This window comes from Camponotus vicinus, unplaced genomic scaffold, assembly GCF_025532165.1.
Source record: "Camponotus vicinus isolate PSW18456_S1 unplaced genomic scaffold, iyCamVici1.0 SCAF_10, whole genome shotgun sequence".
In the NCBI taxonomy this organism is placed as follows: domain Eukaryota; kingdom Metazoa; phylum Arthropoda; class Insecta; order Hymenoptera; family Formicidae; genus Camponotus; species Camponotus vicinus.
In genome coordinates this window covers 8,795,386-8,815,589 of record NW_028141946.1, presented here as the reverse complement: position 1 = coordinate 8,815,589, position 20,204 = coordinate 8,795,386, and the positions used below count along the sequence as shown (strand labels likewise).

At 43.0% G+C, this 20,204-nt stretch overlaps 1 protein-coding gene across 1 annotated transcript in view; it reads left to right on the top strand.

Moving 5' to 3' along the window:
* The first annotated feature begins 1,188 nt into the window (after positions 1 to 1,188).
* Toll-6 (Toll-like receptor 6) overlaps positions 1,189 to 20,204 on the top strand; it is a 56,323-nt gene continuing 37,307 nt past the window's right edge. Inside the window, exon 1 of the mRNA XM_083080653.1 lies at positions 1,189 to 5,821. Coding sequence (XP_082936779.1) covers positions 2,155 to 5,805 — 3,651 coding nt within the window. The 5' untranslated portion in view covers positions 1,189 to 2,154 and the 3' untranslated portion in view covers positions 5,806 to 5,821. The remainder of the gene's footprint in view (positions 5,822 to 20,204) is intronic.

Here is a 20,204-nt window from a genome sequence, read left to right as displayed (position 1 = left end):
TGTTCTCATGTCCTCTCCCTCTCTGTCCCCCTCCCTCCCCTTTCCCTCTCTCTGTCTCCCTCTTGTCAACCGACGTCTCTCTGTGTTGCACCCTTCGGGCGATGCTGCAGCGGCAACCGGGAGATGAGTATGCGCTGCGTGTGCGTGGAGACGATCTCTATGTTCCCCGCGTCCCCCGCTCCCTCTCGGAACGGTTTCTCCTACGAGCAAGAGACTCTCTCTCCTCGAATGAGAGATTCCGAGCACGATGGAGATACGACTGGCAGAGGACGGAGCGGAACCGTCGAGGATCGTTCATGACTCGCGCCAGACATCCGAGCTAGTTTCAAATGTCCGCATCCTTCGTTTACTATCTAGCTCGCGTTTCCTCCAGACAGTGCGCGAGAAAAGAATATATATTTATTTATCTGTTTATTTATTTATTTGTTTATTTATTTGTTTATTTATTTATTTATTTAGAATGCGATAAAGGATTTTTAACTATTTAATTATTTAGTCGCTAGACGAATAGAATCCAGAGACAACATGTGTCAAATATTTGTGCGCACGCAAAAAAAAAAAAATGTTAAAAAAATGGCATGAATAGAGGCCCCCGTATCTCTTCTCGATATTTACTCTCGTATTGACGACGGCATATTCATCGATATTTTTCTTTTTCGAAGCCAGCACGGATATCGATATTTTTTGTCGACTGTAATAACGAGTAAAGTGTCGATGCTTTTTTCCGATACCGTGTCCTCGGTCCATGCCGGCGGGGGAGGAGGAGGGGGAGGGTAGAAAAGAGGGGAAGGGCGAGAAGATACAGACAGGTTGCGTGCAATGTCCGCTCGTTCTTCTCTCCTCTCTCTCTCTCTCTCTCTCTATGCGGCTCGTTCGTCCGTCGATCGCGTGTAATGGTAACGACGACGACCCTGTGTATGTGTCTATGCGTGCGTACATACATACATACATGCGTGAGTGCATACATGTGCAAGAAAGACGCGCTGGCGTACGAAACGCAGGACATCCTCGTCCTACTCCGGGATCCTGCGGTAGGCGCGTGCTCACTCCACTTGGGTGCCGCCGCTGGTGTGTGTTTGTGTGTGCGTGTATGTATGTGTGTGTGTGTGCGCTGCCGCCACCAGGTCGCTCGGTGGGGGTAGAAACGATTGGTGGACGCTGCGTCGAGTTAGACGCCGAGGAGATCTCGCACGTCAGTCGCGCGGTGGCCGTCGTCCTAAGCGCTACGCGGTCCTCGGTGTCGGTTGAAGACGAGCTACCTGCTCGATTATACCTACCGTTTTACCTTGGTTCTCATTTCACGCACAAGATTCTCGTCGCAAGTCGTGTGAGGGATCACGTCCGTCCTCCTCTGGAATCTCGGGGAGGCCGATCTCCATCTCTCTCTTTCCCTTTCTGTCCTTCTCTATGGGTTCTAATCGAGAAATCGAGGGTGCGTTTGCTCGACATCGACGAGGAAATAGTGCGAAGCGTGGGATTCTGTAATGGCACATTTCGGAGCACGAGTTGGGCAGTTTACGCGAGATGTCGATGTCGCGCGAATAACACGACACGTCTCCCTGCACATCGGAATGCGGGATATTGCAACGGGAGGCGATATTAGCTTGTCAGCGTATCATCGTAAACGGATAACATTCTGATACAGGGTTAACGTCTGCTAAGCGATTTTGACGTGACGTGACTCTCTAATCGTCGTCGATCGTTCCGAAGAACCAAGCTGAATTGCGAGTACAGAATTTATTAAAGAATACAATAGAATAACTCGTCCTTTGTCGTAAGAGAAATGTACTGATTACGAAAACAATACCCAGACGAACCGTTTGCATTTTAACCGAGTGATTTTTTCAAGTGTAAAAAATTAATCGCGCAATTATTGTGATAATTCGAGATCCGCAGACGAACCTATCGGTGATCTTTAATGGGCGCTCGGTCGTAAACGTTTCGTCGTTGATCGAATCTCGTATATCGCGATCGGAGCGAGTGAAGTCTCAGTGACACGTTCTCCGGTTAGTCATACCAGACTTTCTAATCGCGTGTAATAAACGCGCGGCGGACAATAACCCGCAACCGGTGACGTGACGCGGTCGCGCGTGTGATGATCAGGAGACAGAGGACCGGTACGGAAACCGAGCGCAGGCAACGAGTTCGCTAAAGATGCGTGGGCTCGTCGGTTGGCACGAGGATCCCGGCAGAAGAACGCTGTCGTTGGCCCATTACTGCCTGCTATTGCTGCCGGTGTACCACGTGCTCGCCGTGACCAGCGAGCTGCCGCCGAGGCTCGATTTGCCGGACCATTGTACGTGGGATTCGCGCCAGGATGGCTCGCTCACCTGCGTCCATTGTTACGCTGCCGGCAACGACTCGCTCAAGACCAACTTTTCCCAGGCCACGAGCGAGTACGTGACCGCTATGAACGTGGTCTGCGAGGATCTCGAGAACGGGACTGGCATTTTCAGCGTCGACAGCTTCCTTCACCTGTGGCGGCTGCGGTCGTTGAAGTTGACCGGATGCAAGCTGGCGCACTGGCCGGCCAAGTTGCTCAGCGGTCTGCGCGATCTTCGTAATCTAACCGTTAGAACGCTAAACGAACGCAAGACCAAGTACAGTCTGGAACTGGAGAGTGGCGCGTTCGATAACACGCCGCAGATCGAAAAACTCGACCTGTCGTGGAACAACATCTGGCAGATACCCGACCGCTTGTTTTGCCCGTTATCCAACTTGGTAACTCTGAACATTTCGTGGAACACACTGAGGGATATAGTCGAGCTCGGATTTCGCGATGTCGGCGAGAAGCTGTCGAGACGTCAACAAGAATCCACGTCGATGCCGTTTCCGTGTTCTCTCGACGTGCAGTCGCTGGACGTGTCGAACAATCAGATTTCCGTGCTGCCGGCTTACGGATTCTCATCGTTGAAGCGGCTCAGAGTATTGAATATGTCTAGCAACGCGATCTCCAAGGTAGCCGACGAAGCCCTGCATGGACTCAGATCCTTGGAAAGCCTTGACCTGTCCGGCAACAGAATTGTCGCTCTGCCAAAGGAGATGTTTCGAGATGCGACCAAGTCCCTGAAGGAGTTGAGTTTGCAAAACAATTCCATTAGCATGATGTCGCCCGGCTTGTTGACTAACATGAATCAATTGGTCACTCTCGACTTGTCGAGGAACGTCCTGACGAGTTCCTGGTTGAATTCGTCGACTTTCTCCGGTTTGATACGCCTTGTACTTCTCAACTTGTCTCACAATCGAATCAGCAAGCTGGAACCGGCACTCTTCAAGGATCTTTACACTCTTCAGATTTTAAATCTCCAGTTCAACGAAATAGAAATGATCCCGGCAGACACATTTTCTCCGATGAGCAACCTACACACTCTCGAGCTGGCCCATAATCGTTTAACTTATCTTGACGCTTACTCTCTGAACGGATTATTCGCGCTCTCTTTGCTGGCCTTGGATTCAAACCTGCTCGAGGGAATTCATCCAGACGCCTTTCGGAACTGCTCGAGTATGCTAGATTTAAATCTGTCCGGCAACAATCTTGAAAGCATACCGGTGGCGTTAAAAGACATGAGAATATTGCGAACGCTCGATCTGGGCGAGAACCAAATCAGGAGCCTCAACAAGCCCGGCTTTCGGGGAATGTCAAGCCTATATGGACTAAGAATGATCGGTAACGAGATTACCAACGTCACGCAGGAGGATCTCGTGGAACTGCCGGCGCTGCAGATCTTAAATCTGGCCAGGAACAGAATCGAATACGTGGAGGACGGCGCGTTCGCCGCGAATCCGGCGCTGCAGGCGATTCGATTGGACTCAAATTTGTTGCAAGACATGTCCAGCATCTTTGCGAGCGCGCCCGGTCTCCTGTGGCTCAACATGTCCGACAACAAGATCGCGCTGTTCGATTACAACTACCTGCCTGAGAAATTGCAGTGGATGGATTTGCATAAAAATCTTATTACGGATCTCGGCGTCGCGCCACGGAACATGAGGCTGCAGACTTTTGACGTGTCGTTCAATCAGTTAACGAAAATAAACTCGCGGTCGATTCCGGATTCCATCGAGCTACTGTTCGTCAACGATAATCTTATATCATCCGTGGAACCGCAGACCTTCTTCGGTAAGATGAATCTCACTCGAGTGGATCTCTACGCGAATCTGATTGTCAAAATGAACCTCTCGGCGCTCCAGCTTACTCAGGTGTCTAACCGGCAGCTTCCGGAATTCTACATCGGCGGAAATCCCTTTATATGCGACTGCACTACGGAGTGGTTACAGAGGATCAATTCGCTGCAGCTGAAACAGCATCCGAAGGTGATGGATCTCGAGTCCGTTTACTGTAGATTACCGTACGATCGTCACAAGTCGTTTATACCTCTGCTGGAGGCTAAGCCGTCGCAATTTCTGTGCACTTACAAGGCGCATTGCTTCGCCCTCTGCCACTGTTGCGACTTTGACGCCTGCGACTGCGAGATGACGTGTCCGACAAATTGTACTTGTTATCACGATCAATCTTGGTCGGCGAACATCGTCGACTGCTCCAGCTCGGACTACAAAACTCTACCCGGTCGATTACCGATGGACGCGACGGAAGTTTACCTCGACGGCAATAATTTCGGCGAATTGAATTCGCACTCGTTTATCGGTCGTAAAAACTTGCTGATTCTCTACGCAAACGACAGCAACATTATCGCGATCCGCAATCACACCTTCAGCGGTCTAAAGAGGCTGTTGGTGCTCCATCTGGAGAACAACAAGATAAGCGCGCTCAACGGCATGGAGTTGATGCCGTTGGAGAATCTGAAAGAACTTTACCTGCAGAACAATCTGCTGATGTACATCGATAACGGGACGTTCCTGCCGCTGCGTAAGCTGGAGATTCTGCATCTGGAGAACAATCGGCTCGGTACATTTGCCCTCTGGCAACTGGGACAGAACTCATATCTGGTCGACATCGGTCTCTCCAGCAACCCGTGGAGCTGCGAATGCTCGTATCTGGATCTCGTGCGGGAGTGGATGGCCCGCAACCGGGCCAAGATCAACGACTGGCAGAGCGTCACCTGTTCCCTCGGCGTGCCTATAACTCTCCCGGCGAACGGATCGGTCATAAATTGCGCGGCATTAACGGGCACGACCTCCGTCGTCGAGACGCGTCCGCTCGAGGCTTATCTGCCGCTGCTGCTCGCCACGGTCGTGCTGATTTTCGCGACGATCGCGTTGGTGTGCGGCGCCTTCCGGCATCGCCGTACCCTGAGAACCTGGGCGGCCAGCAGGTGCGGCCTACGGGCGTGCTACAAGACCGCCGCGTTCGAGGACCAGGAGAAGCCGTTCGACGCCTACATCTCGTACTCGGCCGTCGACGAGGCCTTCGTCTCGACGATCCTCGTGCCGGGTCTCGAGACCTCGTACAGGCTGTGCCTGCATTATCGCGATCTCGGCGCCGGCAGCAACGTGGCCGATGCCGTGGCCGAGGCGGCCGACTCCTCGAGGCGCACCATCCTCGTGCTGTCGAAAAACTTTCTCCACGGCGAATGGTCCAGATTCGAGTTCAAGGCGGCCCTCAGAGACGCTCTCAAGGGTAAGGGCCGCTCGGTGATTTTGCTTCTGGTGGGCGGTGTGTGCCCGCGAGATCTCGACGCCGATCTCAAGAAGAGAATCTCGTCGCACACCGTGCTGGTGTGGGGGGACAAATTGTTCTGGCAGAAGCTGAGGTTCGCCATGCCGGATGTGTCGCCCGTTCCCGTTCTAGAGAGACCACTGCCACTGCCGCCGCCCCCGCCACCCCCGGTGCACCATCAATGGACGTAGAGCTGCCGTTATTTAGGTAAGGAAAATATTTGGAGAAGGAGAAGGAGAGAACGAGCTTTCTCTTATTCTCCTGTTGTCATATTTATCTCTAGAATCTACGTCGCATAAAATATAATAAAATATATGTCGCGCAAAATTGCACGAATCGAAACGAACGAAAAGGAATTTAAAAAGTATCTTTGATATTTTTCGCATGCTTTAATTCATGATGCGAGTTATTAGGATTCGATAAAGAACAGGCTCGATGTTACTGATTTGGAGATATCGGTTTTACAATAATTTCCAATAAATCTACCGCACTGCACGTACATTCAGTGAATATTTGCATATGAATATCTATCGCATATCGAAATGTCCAACGGATTTCGGGATATCCGATAGTACTGCCATTATTTATTACTGCATGAAAAAACGTTTTATACAAAAGTTATTAAAGCCCTGTAACATCGGGAGCGAAATTATCGCGCTCATCTAAATAAAGTCATTTGTGTGAAAAATAATTTAATTCTCCGCGTCGCAAAAATGCATTATACGATATACTTTTATTATTTTTCCGGGATACCGTGTCTCTTTTAAACGAACAATGATTTATTCGAAAAATACGAGATATATCTGTCGATTTATAACGGTACGTATATTTAATCTCTGAATTATCAGTATTTATATTTCCAGTTATTATAAATTTGCGTAGGAGATTAGCGCGTGTCGTTTTAGACATTTGAATCTTGTAATTTCCGATGCAGCTTGAGAGCAAATATTATCTTTCTCAACAGTAATCTTCTTCGCGTACATGACGCGTCTGTGTATCCTAAGTGGGAGTGACGTTACTTCCGGTTGCAAGAACGCTTAGGAAAGTCGATTGTGTCGAGTACGGAGCCGTTGGTCGCCAACCCAATAGAATTCATAATCGATGCTCGCGCGCGTCCATAAAGCACGTCGCGATATAGGTGTACGTATATAATAGTAACGATTGAAATTATATATAATTCCTGAACGACAGGCTAACGAGAGGTAGTAGTCGTGCCATTGAATGCGAGCTGTAGCCCATTTAACGGCGACGCATTTCGCGCCATTGTGATCGTGGGGAAGGTATGAATGAGGTCATCTTTCCGTGCGCGCGGTCGGTTTTATGCGAACATATGGATCGACAGGGGAAATATACACGAAAAGTCGCATTAAATTTGTCGTTACACGTCCGCCCGTGGCCCAGAAACTAGAAAAGCCCACCATCAATCGTGCTCCCGATCGTTCGCACATAACTATTCTCACTCAATTAGCGATTAAGTACACTTTGTCCAAATGTCGTCCCTCGCCGGAGGCACAGAAGACCGTAAACCTGTCGATCGTTTGCTCTTAAATGCCGATCTGCTCGACAAAAGCCCTGATTGTTACACGATAAATGCAGTCGTGATTGTCATCAATTTATTCTCATACGTTATATTAGCAAAAATTCATATATTATATTATATAAAATTAATATATTATATTATATAATATGTAATATATTAATTTTTATATGTATTAGCAAAAATAATTAGCAAATTAATCAATAGCTGGATTTTAATTACATTGTATCATGCGTCGGATTGATTACAAAGCAACTATTCTTGACAGCAAATTTTTATGTTTTTTAAAAATTGTTTAATTTTGATTACATAATTGTGGAATTTTTTATATATATATATTTGAAGAAATTAGAAAAATGATTTTGAGGCAACGCGATAAAAATAATGTAGTAATGTAGTAAACTTTGTCTTCGTATAGCCAAGATTACTCTAGATTGGGATGTAAGAAACTTTTGCAATGTTCTTCTAGAATATTGTAACTCACTGAACTCGTATTCGTAAGAAATAAGGTCAAAAAGTTAAATACAATTCCGATTTTGAAACGGTTAAAGAAAGAAGAGTGTATTGTATATTTGTGTATGTGTGTTGTAAAAACGCAAAGTTTGATTATTCTTTTTCAAACTTTGAAAATATAAAGTTAAAAGTATATATAAAAGTACAGAGATGGCCCGCAAGAGAATTTAAACATATGAATTTCCAGCGCTTAGACAATATTGTACACGAGATAACAATTGTTATTATTAGCTAATTTATGCTTCTGCAAAGCACGGAAAGCGTTGCAAAATTTCCTCTAGAATTAGTCATTTTCATGTTTATCTTCTTAAGACAATATTGCTCATCACGACTTGAAGTTTCAAAAATAAACGTGACGAATGTTTATAACTGCATTTTTTAACAGTTATGCAAGCACATTCATCATTTTGTTCCTATTGGTTCATTTACAAGAAATAGTAAGCTAAATAATTATTAAATTTAGAGGTCAGGAATAGAAACATATTTACTCCTCTTTTTTTTATACATATATTTATAAATATTCTAGCGAAAAAAAATTTGATTATATTTTTATGATATTTTTACAGAAAAAATATTCTCTCTCTCTTTTAACATATTTTTACAACAAGGTATACATAAAGTACAATGAACATCTTATTTATAAAGCAAATTATTTAAAATATCATATTAATTAATACATCATCGTGTCAATAATTAATTAAAATATATTTCTCTTCTCTTATCTTTTCCCAAAAAAGATTTATTCTCGCCAAAGAGATTTATAAAATTACAAGTAAAGGTGTAAAACTATCCTAGTACATAATTAAATGTAAAATACATATAATTACTTAAATAACTAATTATTAGAGCGGTGATTTTATTTCGCGTTCTGCTCTTCCGCTTCGGCAAATGACGAGCAATTTGGTGATCCGGCCGACTCTCGCGCCTTTGTAATCACCAGCCGAATAGAATTATCTCTGTCGCGCAGATCGACAATGTGGAAAAGGGAGGCTGGATGACGCGCGCGCGCGCGCTCACGTAACGTTACATTAAAGCCGGCGCGTCGCACGGGAAAATGAGGAAAGTCAATTGATCGTCCGATTCCCCGCAATCCCGCAACACAATGCCCTTCGTCCCTGACCGCAGACTGCCGGACGGGCCCTCGATTTTCTTTGTATCAGGTGGCCCGACCGCGTTAACTTTCCTCGACACGCTTCAGTTTCAGCTGTTACCCGAGCCCCGCGCGAAATGGTGGTCGTCGGGTCGCGAGAGGGAATTGTTGGAGTCCGAAAGGTCCCTTTTTATCCTATAAACATCCAGTTTGGCGCCTGCGTGGTCGACGCTTCCATTAAAAGCTAAGCCGCCGGTAAGCCGCATCGATATACTAGCTCTCTCCCTCCCTCTCATTCTCTTCCAACCCTCGGCAGGGATTACGCAAAGAAGTTATTTAACCGGACAGTGGAACGCTCGCGTTTATTGTCGCGGCAGCGATTGCTCTCGTAGCCATAAGCGGGGTCCTCCTCCCCTTCTCTGGCGGGGAATGAACCGCGAATAATTTGCGATCTGCGAAATCTCGCGACCGAGACGCAAGGTCGCTCTTTCACGCCGACTTTCAGGAAGAAAAACGATCTCGCGTTTTTTTTTATCGTGATTTATCGCGCTCCGTACGCTTACCTTTAAGAGCGGGATTTCGTTGTCAGTTTCGGTTTCGAGTATGATGTACGACGTCGCGGGTGGAAGCAACTTTTTATCGATCGCGCTATCATACGGTAGTCGCCAATAACGAGCGTTTAAGCAATTTGCCGTCGTTGTCGAATTCGGGGGATCCTCCTCTCGAGACCCGGGCCGGAAACTTGCGGCCGCGTAGAATAGGATTCGTTAAGGGTGCGCGAGTTTCCCGCGTGTTTCCGATGATGGAATTTTCTCCCTGGCCGTGCGATTCTTCGGAGAAACCGTTTAACTGCGCCACGACGTTATCGCACGAGGACCGCGGGATTTATCAATCTTCGTGAGAGAGAAAAAAAAAGGAGAAAGCCTCGCCAGAGGCGAGCAAGACGCTTTAATAGAACTCCCGCCGGCCGAGGAAACGTACTCGAAATGTCTAGGCAGGTAGGATCTTCGATCGTGCGGAGGTATACCTGCCTGCGCCGTTCGTTCTGCACTTGACAAGGGCACGCCCGAGTCCAGAAGACAAATGGCTGCGCCTTGTCGACCTTGCGTACCCTCTCTCTCGCGCGCGGCGAGAGAAAAGGAACAAGAAATTGAAAAGTGATTTGTATACTAATTCGTTTTACGCAAACCCGTAGATGGGCGAGCGCATTTCGGCGTGGAATGGCCGTTCATTAGCAGATCCTTTGCGTGCACACGCCGTTTTCTTAGTCACGTCGGGGAAACGATCGTCTGCCAAAGCGCGTTTCCAACTTTTCTACCTTAGGATTTCATCTGAAATTGCGATTCTAAAGTGCAATAATATCCGTAATCTTTATTTATTTTTTCATCCACAGCTGAATAATTAAATTGAAAATTTGCTGTCATTTTTTTAGGAGGAAGATTCGTTAACACGATTGTATCTCATATAATATTAACAATATTAATTAATAATTTATTAATAATATATTAATAATTTATAACAATAATTTCTTTTATTTTCTAATTTTACTTTTTGTATAAATAGCGAAGGTCTGAACCGGAATGTATAAATAAAAAAATGTCCTTTTTATTGAAAAACTCATACGTCCATTTCGCTATTAATTTTTATGATAAAAATATCTTTTTAATATACGGAAGTAATTTATCTTTTCAAGATATTTTCTCGCAGTCGAGAGACGAGATCCATTCTGCCGGCGTATAACAAAGTGCTTTAGTTTTAGAAATAAAATAGTATACAGCTAGTGTGTGTATGTGTGTGTGTGTGTGTGTGTGCGGATGTACGGAATATAATAGAGACACCGCGTTATTTTCATTCATAACACACGGAACTCTTTCCTCGTGGTATGCATTCGCGTTAAGGCCGGCCTCTCTCGCGAGTATCGCCCTCGGCGCGCGCTAACTTCGTTTATTGCGGAATCGAGAGCGAATTAACTTCGATATTTGTTAGCGCGTTGCCTGGCGTATAACCGCGTGCAACGCGTAAATTGCAAATTAACTCTAACTCGTAAATTTGTAAATCACGTATTGTACGGCGTATGCTTTCGGTACAACGGATACGCGTAGGTGGACTAAAAAGAGGATTATATTCTCTTCCGCACATTGTGGCGGTGGAGCGATCGATTTATGTTTGTAGCCGAATGAATCCGCCGAAAATTCGTCCGATGGAAGAGAAAGACCCTTTGCGGTGAGTCACATCCGCTCCTTTTGCGTTACGTCGACGAGGGGGAGAAACGTCAAACGGGGTGGTATCGTAAGGAGAAGATAGTCCACGGGCGCCGTATTTTATGGCGCCGCATTTATATTCATAACTATTTCGCGTCGTATCGATCGCGCCTATAATTGCTGTCCTTTATACACAATCCGCGCGCGCACACGTATCCTTGCAAATATAAATATATATCGACAATAAAGGGTCTTTAGCGCGTACAAGAAGAGTCCATTAATACGGCAAATATTTTGTTATTAGGACTCGCGAAAAGACGAGGGGACGCGAAATAAAGTATACAAATCTCACGGAGTGTCTGAGGAGGACCGCGTAAATTTTTCAAGAGGCACTCCCCCTCGTTTCGCGCAACTTGTCGCCCGCCTTCATTGTTTAAAGAAGGAAGAGAGAGAGAGAGAGTCTCTCGAAGAAGAACGCTAAAGGGCTGCGAGAGTCGGGGCAAGTGTGCTAATAAAAAGAAGGGAGAAACGTCGCGCGCGATAAGATGAAAAGCGGCGCGTATTAAAGGCCGGAGTGGCGCTTGAGAGAAGCAACCCTTGGTGAATGATTGCACCCACCTACCTACGTGGCATTTGTAGCCGTAGGAGAAAATCGCTAAAGGGCGAGAGAAGGCTCTCTCAAATTGACCAAACACGCCGCGAGAGATAAGTCGTTTAACGGCTTTACGCCGGAAAGCCGTCCTCGTGACTCGAAAGAAAGCCGCGAGACGATGCCGCGGGTCGAGCTAAAAGCGTTATAAAAGAGCATCCGACCCCCGCCTCTCCTCAAATATCGCGCGCGGATGCAGGTGTCGTATCGTTGCACTCGATAAGATTAGCGGGGACTTTGAGAGGCCGCCGTCATAAAAGCGCATTGCACGTCACCCTCTCTGGAACGACCGGATTCGTCACGCGTCACGTTTGAAAAATATTATAGCCGCTGCGCCAACTTCCGGCTTCTTTCTTTAAGCCTCTTATTCTCACATTCCTTTGCGCGATGCGTGAGAATTATTCCGAAATCTCGGGAATGTAACTTTAATGGAGTTTCTCTGACTGAATTAGAATTGCCGTTCCCTTAAATGGAACGTCGAGATGTGCCTCGATTGTTTCCAAATATAAGGCAGAATTATATAAAGCCAAGAAAAGTTTATCGAGTACTAGTTAATTAATAATTAATACTTGTTTTAAATATGGGTCGATCTTAAGAATTAACTTTTCAGATTTCATTTTTAGTTTAAAAGAAACCTTTGCCGAAAACAAAGTTTTGAAATAATATTACACAGTAAAAAATAAAATGTTAATTATAACATTTTTCATGTCCCAGAAAGTCCACTCTAAATTTTAAATTAAAATAACTCATTCGTCGTATGTTACTTATTGACAAACTAAAAATGTTAAATAATTAACACAATACTTTACATTTATTTTTATTATCGTGACTTTAAGTGTAATGTAAAACTAACATACAAATTAATTAAAAATGACATGAAAAAATAATTACAATAACTCGTAAGAAATGTTGAGGACATTAACATATAATAGTAATTATTTTAACTTAAATTATTTGTAATAGAAACATTTGATTTTAGTAAATTTAATTATTTTTGTATGTCAAAATTCAAGATTATTTCAAAATTCACTTTAACTTTTCTTAGAATGTTAAACTGACTTTGAGACATGTTGATTGTTTAAAATGATTATGTTAAAAATATTCAAAATAATATTCCATTTCTAAGAAATATATACAAAGTGTTAAGTTTTGAAGTTGACATAAATGTAACACTTGAAAACGTTATAAAAATAATAACATAAGTTGTATGTTAATTTTACATTAAAGTACTAATCAAAACTTGTGATGACACAAGAAAATTTTAACATATGGACGCACAATTTTTTACTATGTATTGGAACTATAATATCTATATACAATCTAATGGGTTTCTGGTAAATATTTGTATATATCAATTTTCTAAAAACTTTCAACCAAAAGATAAAACTCGAAAATGAATGTTTCGATATACTTGCCCGATTGTATCCCGGTGAGACAGAATGACACGTGATTTTACCTTCTCGATTCAGTCACCGATATTATAGACTGAGAAATGTTACTTCGTGTCGGCCCCAAGTATCTACTCGGATCGTCTCTCTTGTGACGAGTCTCGTCATTACTTATCCATTGATCGACGACGACTCATCTGACAGCGTTTTCGCACGTTTTCGACGACACGTTTCGACTGTCACCGAGCGTGAAAACTAGCAGAGTGCTTTTCGTTCCAAACAACATTCTGCTACAACCGGTCCGTCGCTCGAAATGTCAACTCCCGTCGAGGCCCCCGGGAGTTTCGTTCCGGGTATTGTGAAGAAGGTGCGCTCGTCGCCGGCTTATTTGACTCGTTTCGTGCGCCGGTACCACGAGCTACATTTCCACCCGCTTCCGACAGGAGAGCCCGCAAAGGCGAATGCGCACAATGGCGAACAGAGGGAGAGAGAGGAAGAGAGAAAGAGAGAGAATAGGACCTCCCGATATATACAATTCGGGACATTGGCGGAAGATCGGAGAAACTTGCTGTAAAACACCACGCGTCGAACTGACAATGAGAGGGCCAGAGGGCTCGGGGACACTTCCGGAGCGCATTTTGCCGGCTACGACGACGACAACGACAATGCAGCCACGGTACTGATATGCCAATCTCGGGGATGTAATACCGCGTGTCGATCTCTACGGATACCCTTGTCGAAAACCCTCGTCAGTCTCCTTTCGGGGAGCGAATCCGGAATATCCAGGGACGCGTCTTCCGGATCATTGGCTCATACGTCGAGACGTGACTATATGTGCACAGCTTTCTACGAGAATCCATTCTTTTTCGCGAATCGCAGACACATGTATGCCCAAACGAACATCGGTGTCGAATCTTATCGATCGTTTCTAGTTATAATGCCAATTAGTATGACTTGCCATTATTTTTTATTCATATCAATTTTTGCTCGTTCTGAAAAATATATGATTCGAAGAATGACATTTTTTAGTCATCTAAATTTTGTTTTTTAATTAAATTTTTAAAATAATTGTAAATTGAAAAACTAATTAAAAGTATTTTAGCCATCTAACTTAATATAATTTTCAGATTGCATATACGTACATGGATGAAATGAATTATATGCAATTTTAATTGAAAGGATTAAAAGAAATTAAATCAATTTCTATATTATTTTACATTTTTTGTGTCACATATTAGTGCGTATTTCTCATTGTGTTAATTAATTAATTTGCTGTTTTTAAATATTTGCAAATGGAGACTTTTGGTTTGTGAAAGTTGAACCGGTTTAATAACTTACGAGAGAACAGAAATGAATGGCAATAATTACTAGATTTTTTCCATTGGTAATTCATCTACCTGTGAAATTAATGAAGCTAGCTGACAATGACGTATGAGAATAATGAAATACGTAGCAATGATCTCATAATATGAATAGTGGTTTTAAATATTTTTAGCTGGAGGGCTAAAATCTGAATAATTTTAATGGAGAATAACTTGAGAGGAAAGTGCGAGACAGATTGCTATTCCATTTTAATTTCGTCGACATAAAATTTCTGCTAGTCTCAGCAGTACTTTTCACTGCTGTCCTTAACTTTTAAGTGCATCTCTCCCTCCTCTGCTCATTCATTTTTTTGTTAATAAACTTTTCTTTGCGAATTTTTCCCTCGATTCGGCGTAAGCCGCTGTCATCTTCGCATTTTGATTAACGATGCAACTCTTTTTCAACGCCCTCATAATTGACGTTCAGATACAATCTCCTTCGCAATACATGCCATAAAGTTTATCGCGCAGTTTGTACAACGTGTAGAAAATTATAATGAGCGAAAGAGTAACCGTAGACGTAGCAGCGTCTAGTGTAATTAATTTAGAGGCGCGGCGCTTTCAAACGAACGCACGAATAAGTAATCGATCCCCGGACGAGGAAAAAAATATGTGTGTGTATGTAACGTGCTTGAAATATTAGAATTAACTCGAGCGCAATTACGAAACTAATAATTAAGGAACTTGACATCCCTTCCTCTCGCCCTTCCTCCGATATTTAGCCACTCTCGTCGTTAGGTCTGCGTCCCTGGCGATATATTTTCTTGCAGGAATTTCCGAGCATCGGTTATACCGGTCCGGTTCTCCCTAGCTCAGGCTTATTTACCTGCGTGGCACGTACGAAAAACCCGACTACTTGAGCAGACCCACGTCACTCTTGTTTCCTCATCATGGATGACTTTCAAACACCATTAGATTACGTATGCGAGCGTGTCGTTGTAAAGATTAGTGCAAGAAGTAATGCGCGGACATCGATCATGAATCGTAGTTCATTTGCTGCCTTCCTGGACAGCAATCTATGCAAATGAAATGGTTCAATAGATATGCATATCTCTTCTTGCGAAATATCTCATCTATTCACAAAATTAATAATGGTTTGAAAAATAATCTGTCTCTTTCTTCCGTTATATTAAAAAAAACTTATAAAATTGTTTTAATTTGATCAATTTCGCAATTTTTTAATTATATAATTTAGCACCTCGAACTGTGGACGAAATGGAAGAAATTATTGCCAGACATTGTTGCACTTTTAGAACCGCAATTTCGAATGAAATTCCGCGCAGTCTCAAATAGAAATTAGACACACACTTTGGTTGCGCTTAGAGTTAATAAGGACTGTAAATAATATCCATCGTTGCGAATTAACCCGTTTAAATTTGATTAATTTCGCAATTTTTTAATTGATATAATTTAGCATCTCGAGCTGTAGACGAAATGGAAGAAATTATTGCCAGATATTGTTGCACTTTTAGAACCGCAATTTCGAATGAAATTCCGCGCAGTCTCAAATAGAAATTAGACACGCACTTTGGTTGTGCTTAGAGTTAATAAGGACTATAAATAATATCCATCGTTGCGAATTAACCCGTTTAAATTTGATCAATTTCGCAATTTTTTAATTGATATAATTTAGCCCCTCGAGCTGTAGACGAAATGGAAGAAATTATTGCCATTATTGCACTTTTAAAATCGCAATTTCGAATGAAATTTCGCGCAGTCTCAAATAGAAATTAGACACACACTTTGGTTGCGCTTAGAGTTAATAAGAACTGTAAATAATATTCATCGTTGCGGATTAACCTGTTTTGATCAATTTCGCAATTTTTTAATTGATATAATTTAGCATCTCGAGCTGTAAACGAAATGGAAGAAATTATTGCCAGACGTTGTTGCACTTTTAGAACCGCAATTTCGAATGGAGTTCCGCGCAGTCTCAAATAGAAATTAGACACACACTTTGGTTGCGCTTAGAGTTAATAAAGGCTGTAAATAATATCTATCGTTGCGAATTAACTGGTTTAAATTGGATCAATTTCGCAATTTTTTAATTCATATAATTTAGCATCTCGAGCTGTAGACGAAATGGAAGAAATTATTGCCAGACGTTGTTGCACTTTTAGAATCGCAATTTCGAATGAAATTCCGCGCAGTCTCAAATAGAAATTAGACACACACTTTGGTTTCGCTTAAAGTTAATAAGGACTGTAAATAATATCCATCGTTGCGAATTAACCCGTTTAAATAGGATCAATTTCGCAATTTTTTAATTGATATAATTTAGCATCTCGAGCTGTAGACGAAATGGAAGAAATTATTGCCAGACATTGTTGCACTTTTAGAACCGCAATTTCGAATGGAATTCCGCGCAGTCTCAAATAGAAATTAGACACACACTTTGGTTGCGCTTAAAGTTAATAAGGACTGTAAATAATATCCATCGTTGCGAATTAACCCGTTTAAATAGGATCAATTTCGCAATTTTTTAATTAATATAATTTAGCATCTCGAGCTGTAGACGAAATGGAAGAAATTATTGCCAGACATTGTTGCACTTTTAGAACCGCAATTTCGAATGGAATTCCGCGCAGTCTCAAATAGAAATTAGACACGCACTTTGGTTTCGCTTAGAGTTAATAAGGACTGTAAATAATATCCATCGTTGCGAATTAACCCGTTTAAATAGGATCAATTTCGCAATTTTTTAATTAATATAATTTAGCATCTCGAGCTGTAGACGAAATGGAAGAAATTATTGCCAGACATTGTTGCACTTTTAGAACCGCAATTTCGAATGGAATTCCGCGCAGTCTCAAATAGAAATTAGACACGCACTTTGGTTTCGCTTAGAGTTAATAAGGACTGTAAATAATATCCATCATTGCGAATTAATATGACGCACGGGACCGCTTTCCAAAGTGCTTACGCAGGTGACGCGCGTCGCGTTGCCGCGTCGCGTAAACGCAATGCGACGATTTTCCGCTGCGCTGCCGTGTAATTAACACAACTGTAACTGCAACGCAATGTTGCGGCCGAAGTTTCAGGAATGTGGAAGGCGGGTCAAGTCTATTACGACGGGCACAGCCGGCAATGGCAGACTAATTACTAAAGCGCGAGCGGTTGATGCACGCGTTGCAACATCGTCGTGTCGTCATCGTCGAGATTATTGCTCGGTTGTTTTTAAAGTGGGACGCACACACACACACACACACATGTATATTTTCCGCGCGATGTCGAGACGGCAATCCCGAATTCCGGTCGCGGAAACGACGACGATGACGACGACGACGACTAATGGGCAGCCGGTAGGCGGATGTTAGGAAGAGGCGTAGCTCTTCGTCGTAAAATCATAACCGGCGATGGAAATTCGGTCGAGCTGTGCTAACAGCAGCTGCTGCAACGCCGAGGAGAATTCCGAAACGCAATCAATTTATCAGCGGCGGGTGCACGAACGTGACCAGACTTAAGCATATGGCCGATTTAACGATGTCGGTCGGGGAGAGGGATCCATGACTACTCTTAGCGCCGGGAGATTATGCGTTCATGCTGTTCCTGGAATATATTTTCTGCGCTCTACACAAAGCTGCAAGTAAGAGAGAGAAAGGGGGGGGAGAGAGAAGGAGAAAGGTGCGCGCGAAAGAGAGGAATGACCCCAATTATGCACCGCACCAGCGGCGAATTTGTTACGGCGCGCATTGTAACCGAATGTAACAATGAAGAATACCGCGTTCCCTCGCCCCTTTCTCCGACGAGGGTAGAAATTTTCAAATTATCCAACGTATTCCCGTCGGGATTGCGTCGCGGCTTTCACGGCGGGTAGTTGGGCTTTGAATTTTCTGCGATCGACAATCGTGCGATTTCGGGGACGCGTGACTTTGGGCGCGACGAGTCCCACGCGTATTTTAAAGTCGACGCACTTGGAAACTTTGTTTCGAAAATCTGATTTCGCACGGAATAGTTTGAAATAGAATTTATACTTGTGCGTTCTAGGATGACGTAAAACTAAATGTGATAAATCTAAATATGACATAAATCTAAGAGAGACGTGTTAATAAGTAGATATAAATGTAAGAAATGAAGACAAAGTTAGAGGGAATTAACAGAAATTTCTATATAAAATCTGTCTTAGCAATTTATAATCCGTGTAAAATAGAAATCTATTTATAATTATATACATGCAATACATTCTAATATTATATAAACATATTTTAGAAATATTTTCACAATTATTTACACATTTATAAAATTATAAATAAAATTCTATATTCAGAATTGTATCGTGAATTATAAGTTGTCTAAAGTAATCTTTATAATTATGTAAATAGACTTCTGTCTCGAATTTTCTCATGAATTAGAAATTAATTAATTAATAAAATAATCTTTAAATAAAAGAGATTGTGATTTTTCATTTTATTTAGAGAGAACTTATATTTAAAGAAAATTAATTTATATAAAATAAAATATCTTTTACTTAGGAATCTTATTCAACAAAATACTTTCCTACTTTTTATGTATAAGAAAAATTTTAAATTTTGACTTTTAAATAATATTTAATCTTTGCTTTCACACAATTTATTTTTGATATTAATTACAAGAATTCGTGTTCCATTCCTAATGAAAAAGCCGTGAATGGAAGTTTGTGAAAACTACTTATACTCCCCAGGGCTCGATCGTTCGATCATTGCCGAACAATCGACCTGACCAGGTCAGACTGCTCCAAAGTTACGAATAGAGCGGTTTTCGTGCGAAAGGATGCGAACGTATCATGCCCCGGAGATCGTATTGTGCGAGATCGGTTTGAAAAGAGGGACAAAATTTTCGGTGACACTCCTCTCCCCGCAATCGTCCTACGTATCTAGGATGGAAGACCGGGTGCGGCGCGGATTCTTTTCAAAGAAACTTGAGGGCTGTCGGTCTGTGGCAGGGGGCGGCCGGCCCCCACGTCGTCCTCCTTCCACGTCGGCCATTCTCATGCCCAGCTTCCTCCTTAACGTTCTCTTGTTATTTCAATTGCCGTCTCTCTTACCTGTCACCGTAGTGTCAGTGCGGCCTGAAAAGAGCAAGGCAGCAGAATTTTCCTCGTCCATTGAAAGTAAGATAAGCGTGAGTGGGATTCGATGCCATCGGGGTGGAAGGGAGGGGAAGAGAAGCTGTCTTCTCTCGCACGGTTTCCTTCCCTCGGAAATCCGCAAAATGGAGCGCGCGCAATGCCTATCATAACATTCTCGTTTTACGGCAACAATGCGAAGGTAACAAGACGTTTGCCCGAAGGACATCGAGCGTGAAAAAATAACGCGCGCAGATGATTCGCGGCAGGAGTGGCGGTGAACCCGGGAAAAACAGCCGCATAATTTTGCGAACTGCACGAAAGGTATATACGCGGCCGGTTATGGAGTAATTCCATAATATTACCTAGCGTTTCTCTAGAATTTCTCTATGTTTGAGCTCGACCGACGTCATGTTGGAAAAAAGGGGAAACCTGCCCCTCTATTTGCGTTATTATATTTTGAAATTTATTCGCGCGCTCTCTTTTCTAGTTAGACAAATGAAAGAAAACGCGGAAAATATAGGGTGCCATTTTTCACGAGGAAACTAGCTTATTCGTACGTCACGCAAAAGCAGACGGATGACTGCGAGATATAAGAACACGAAGCGTACACTTTCATAAAAACACAATGATGAAATTTTTAAACGTCTCTATATATTTTCTCCGTGAATATATTTTTCCGTTTTCGTTTCGTCAGGAATTTGTAAAGTAGCGTATGCGCGGTCTCTATATCTCTAGTGCTCTTGTTTTTGCGACGGCAACGCAATTCAATAGCGAAAATAGCATAAAAGATAGAGACCACCGAAT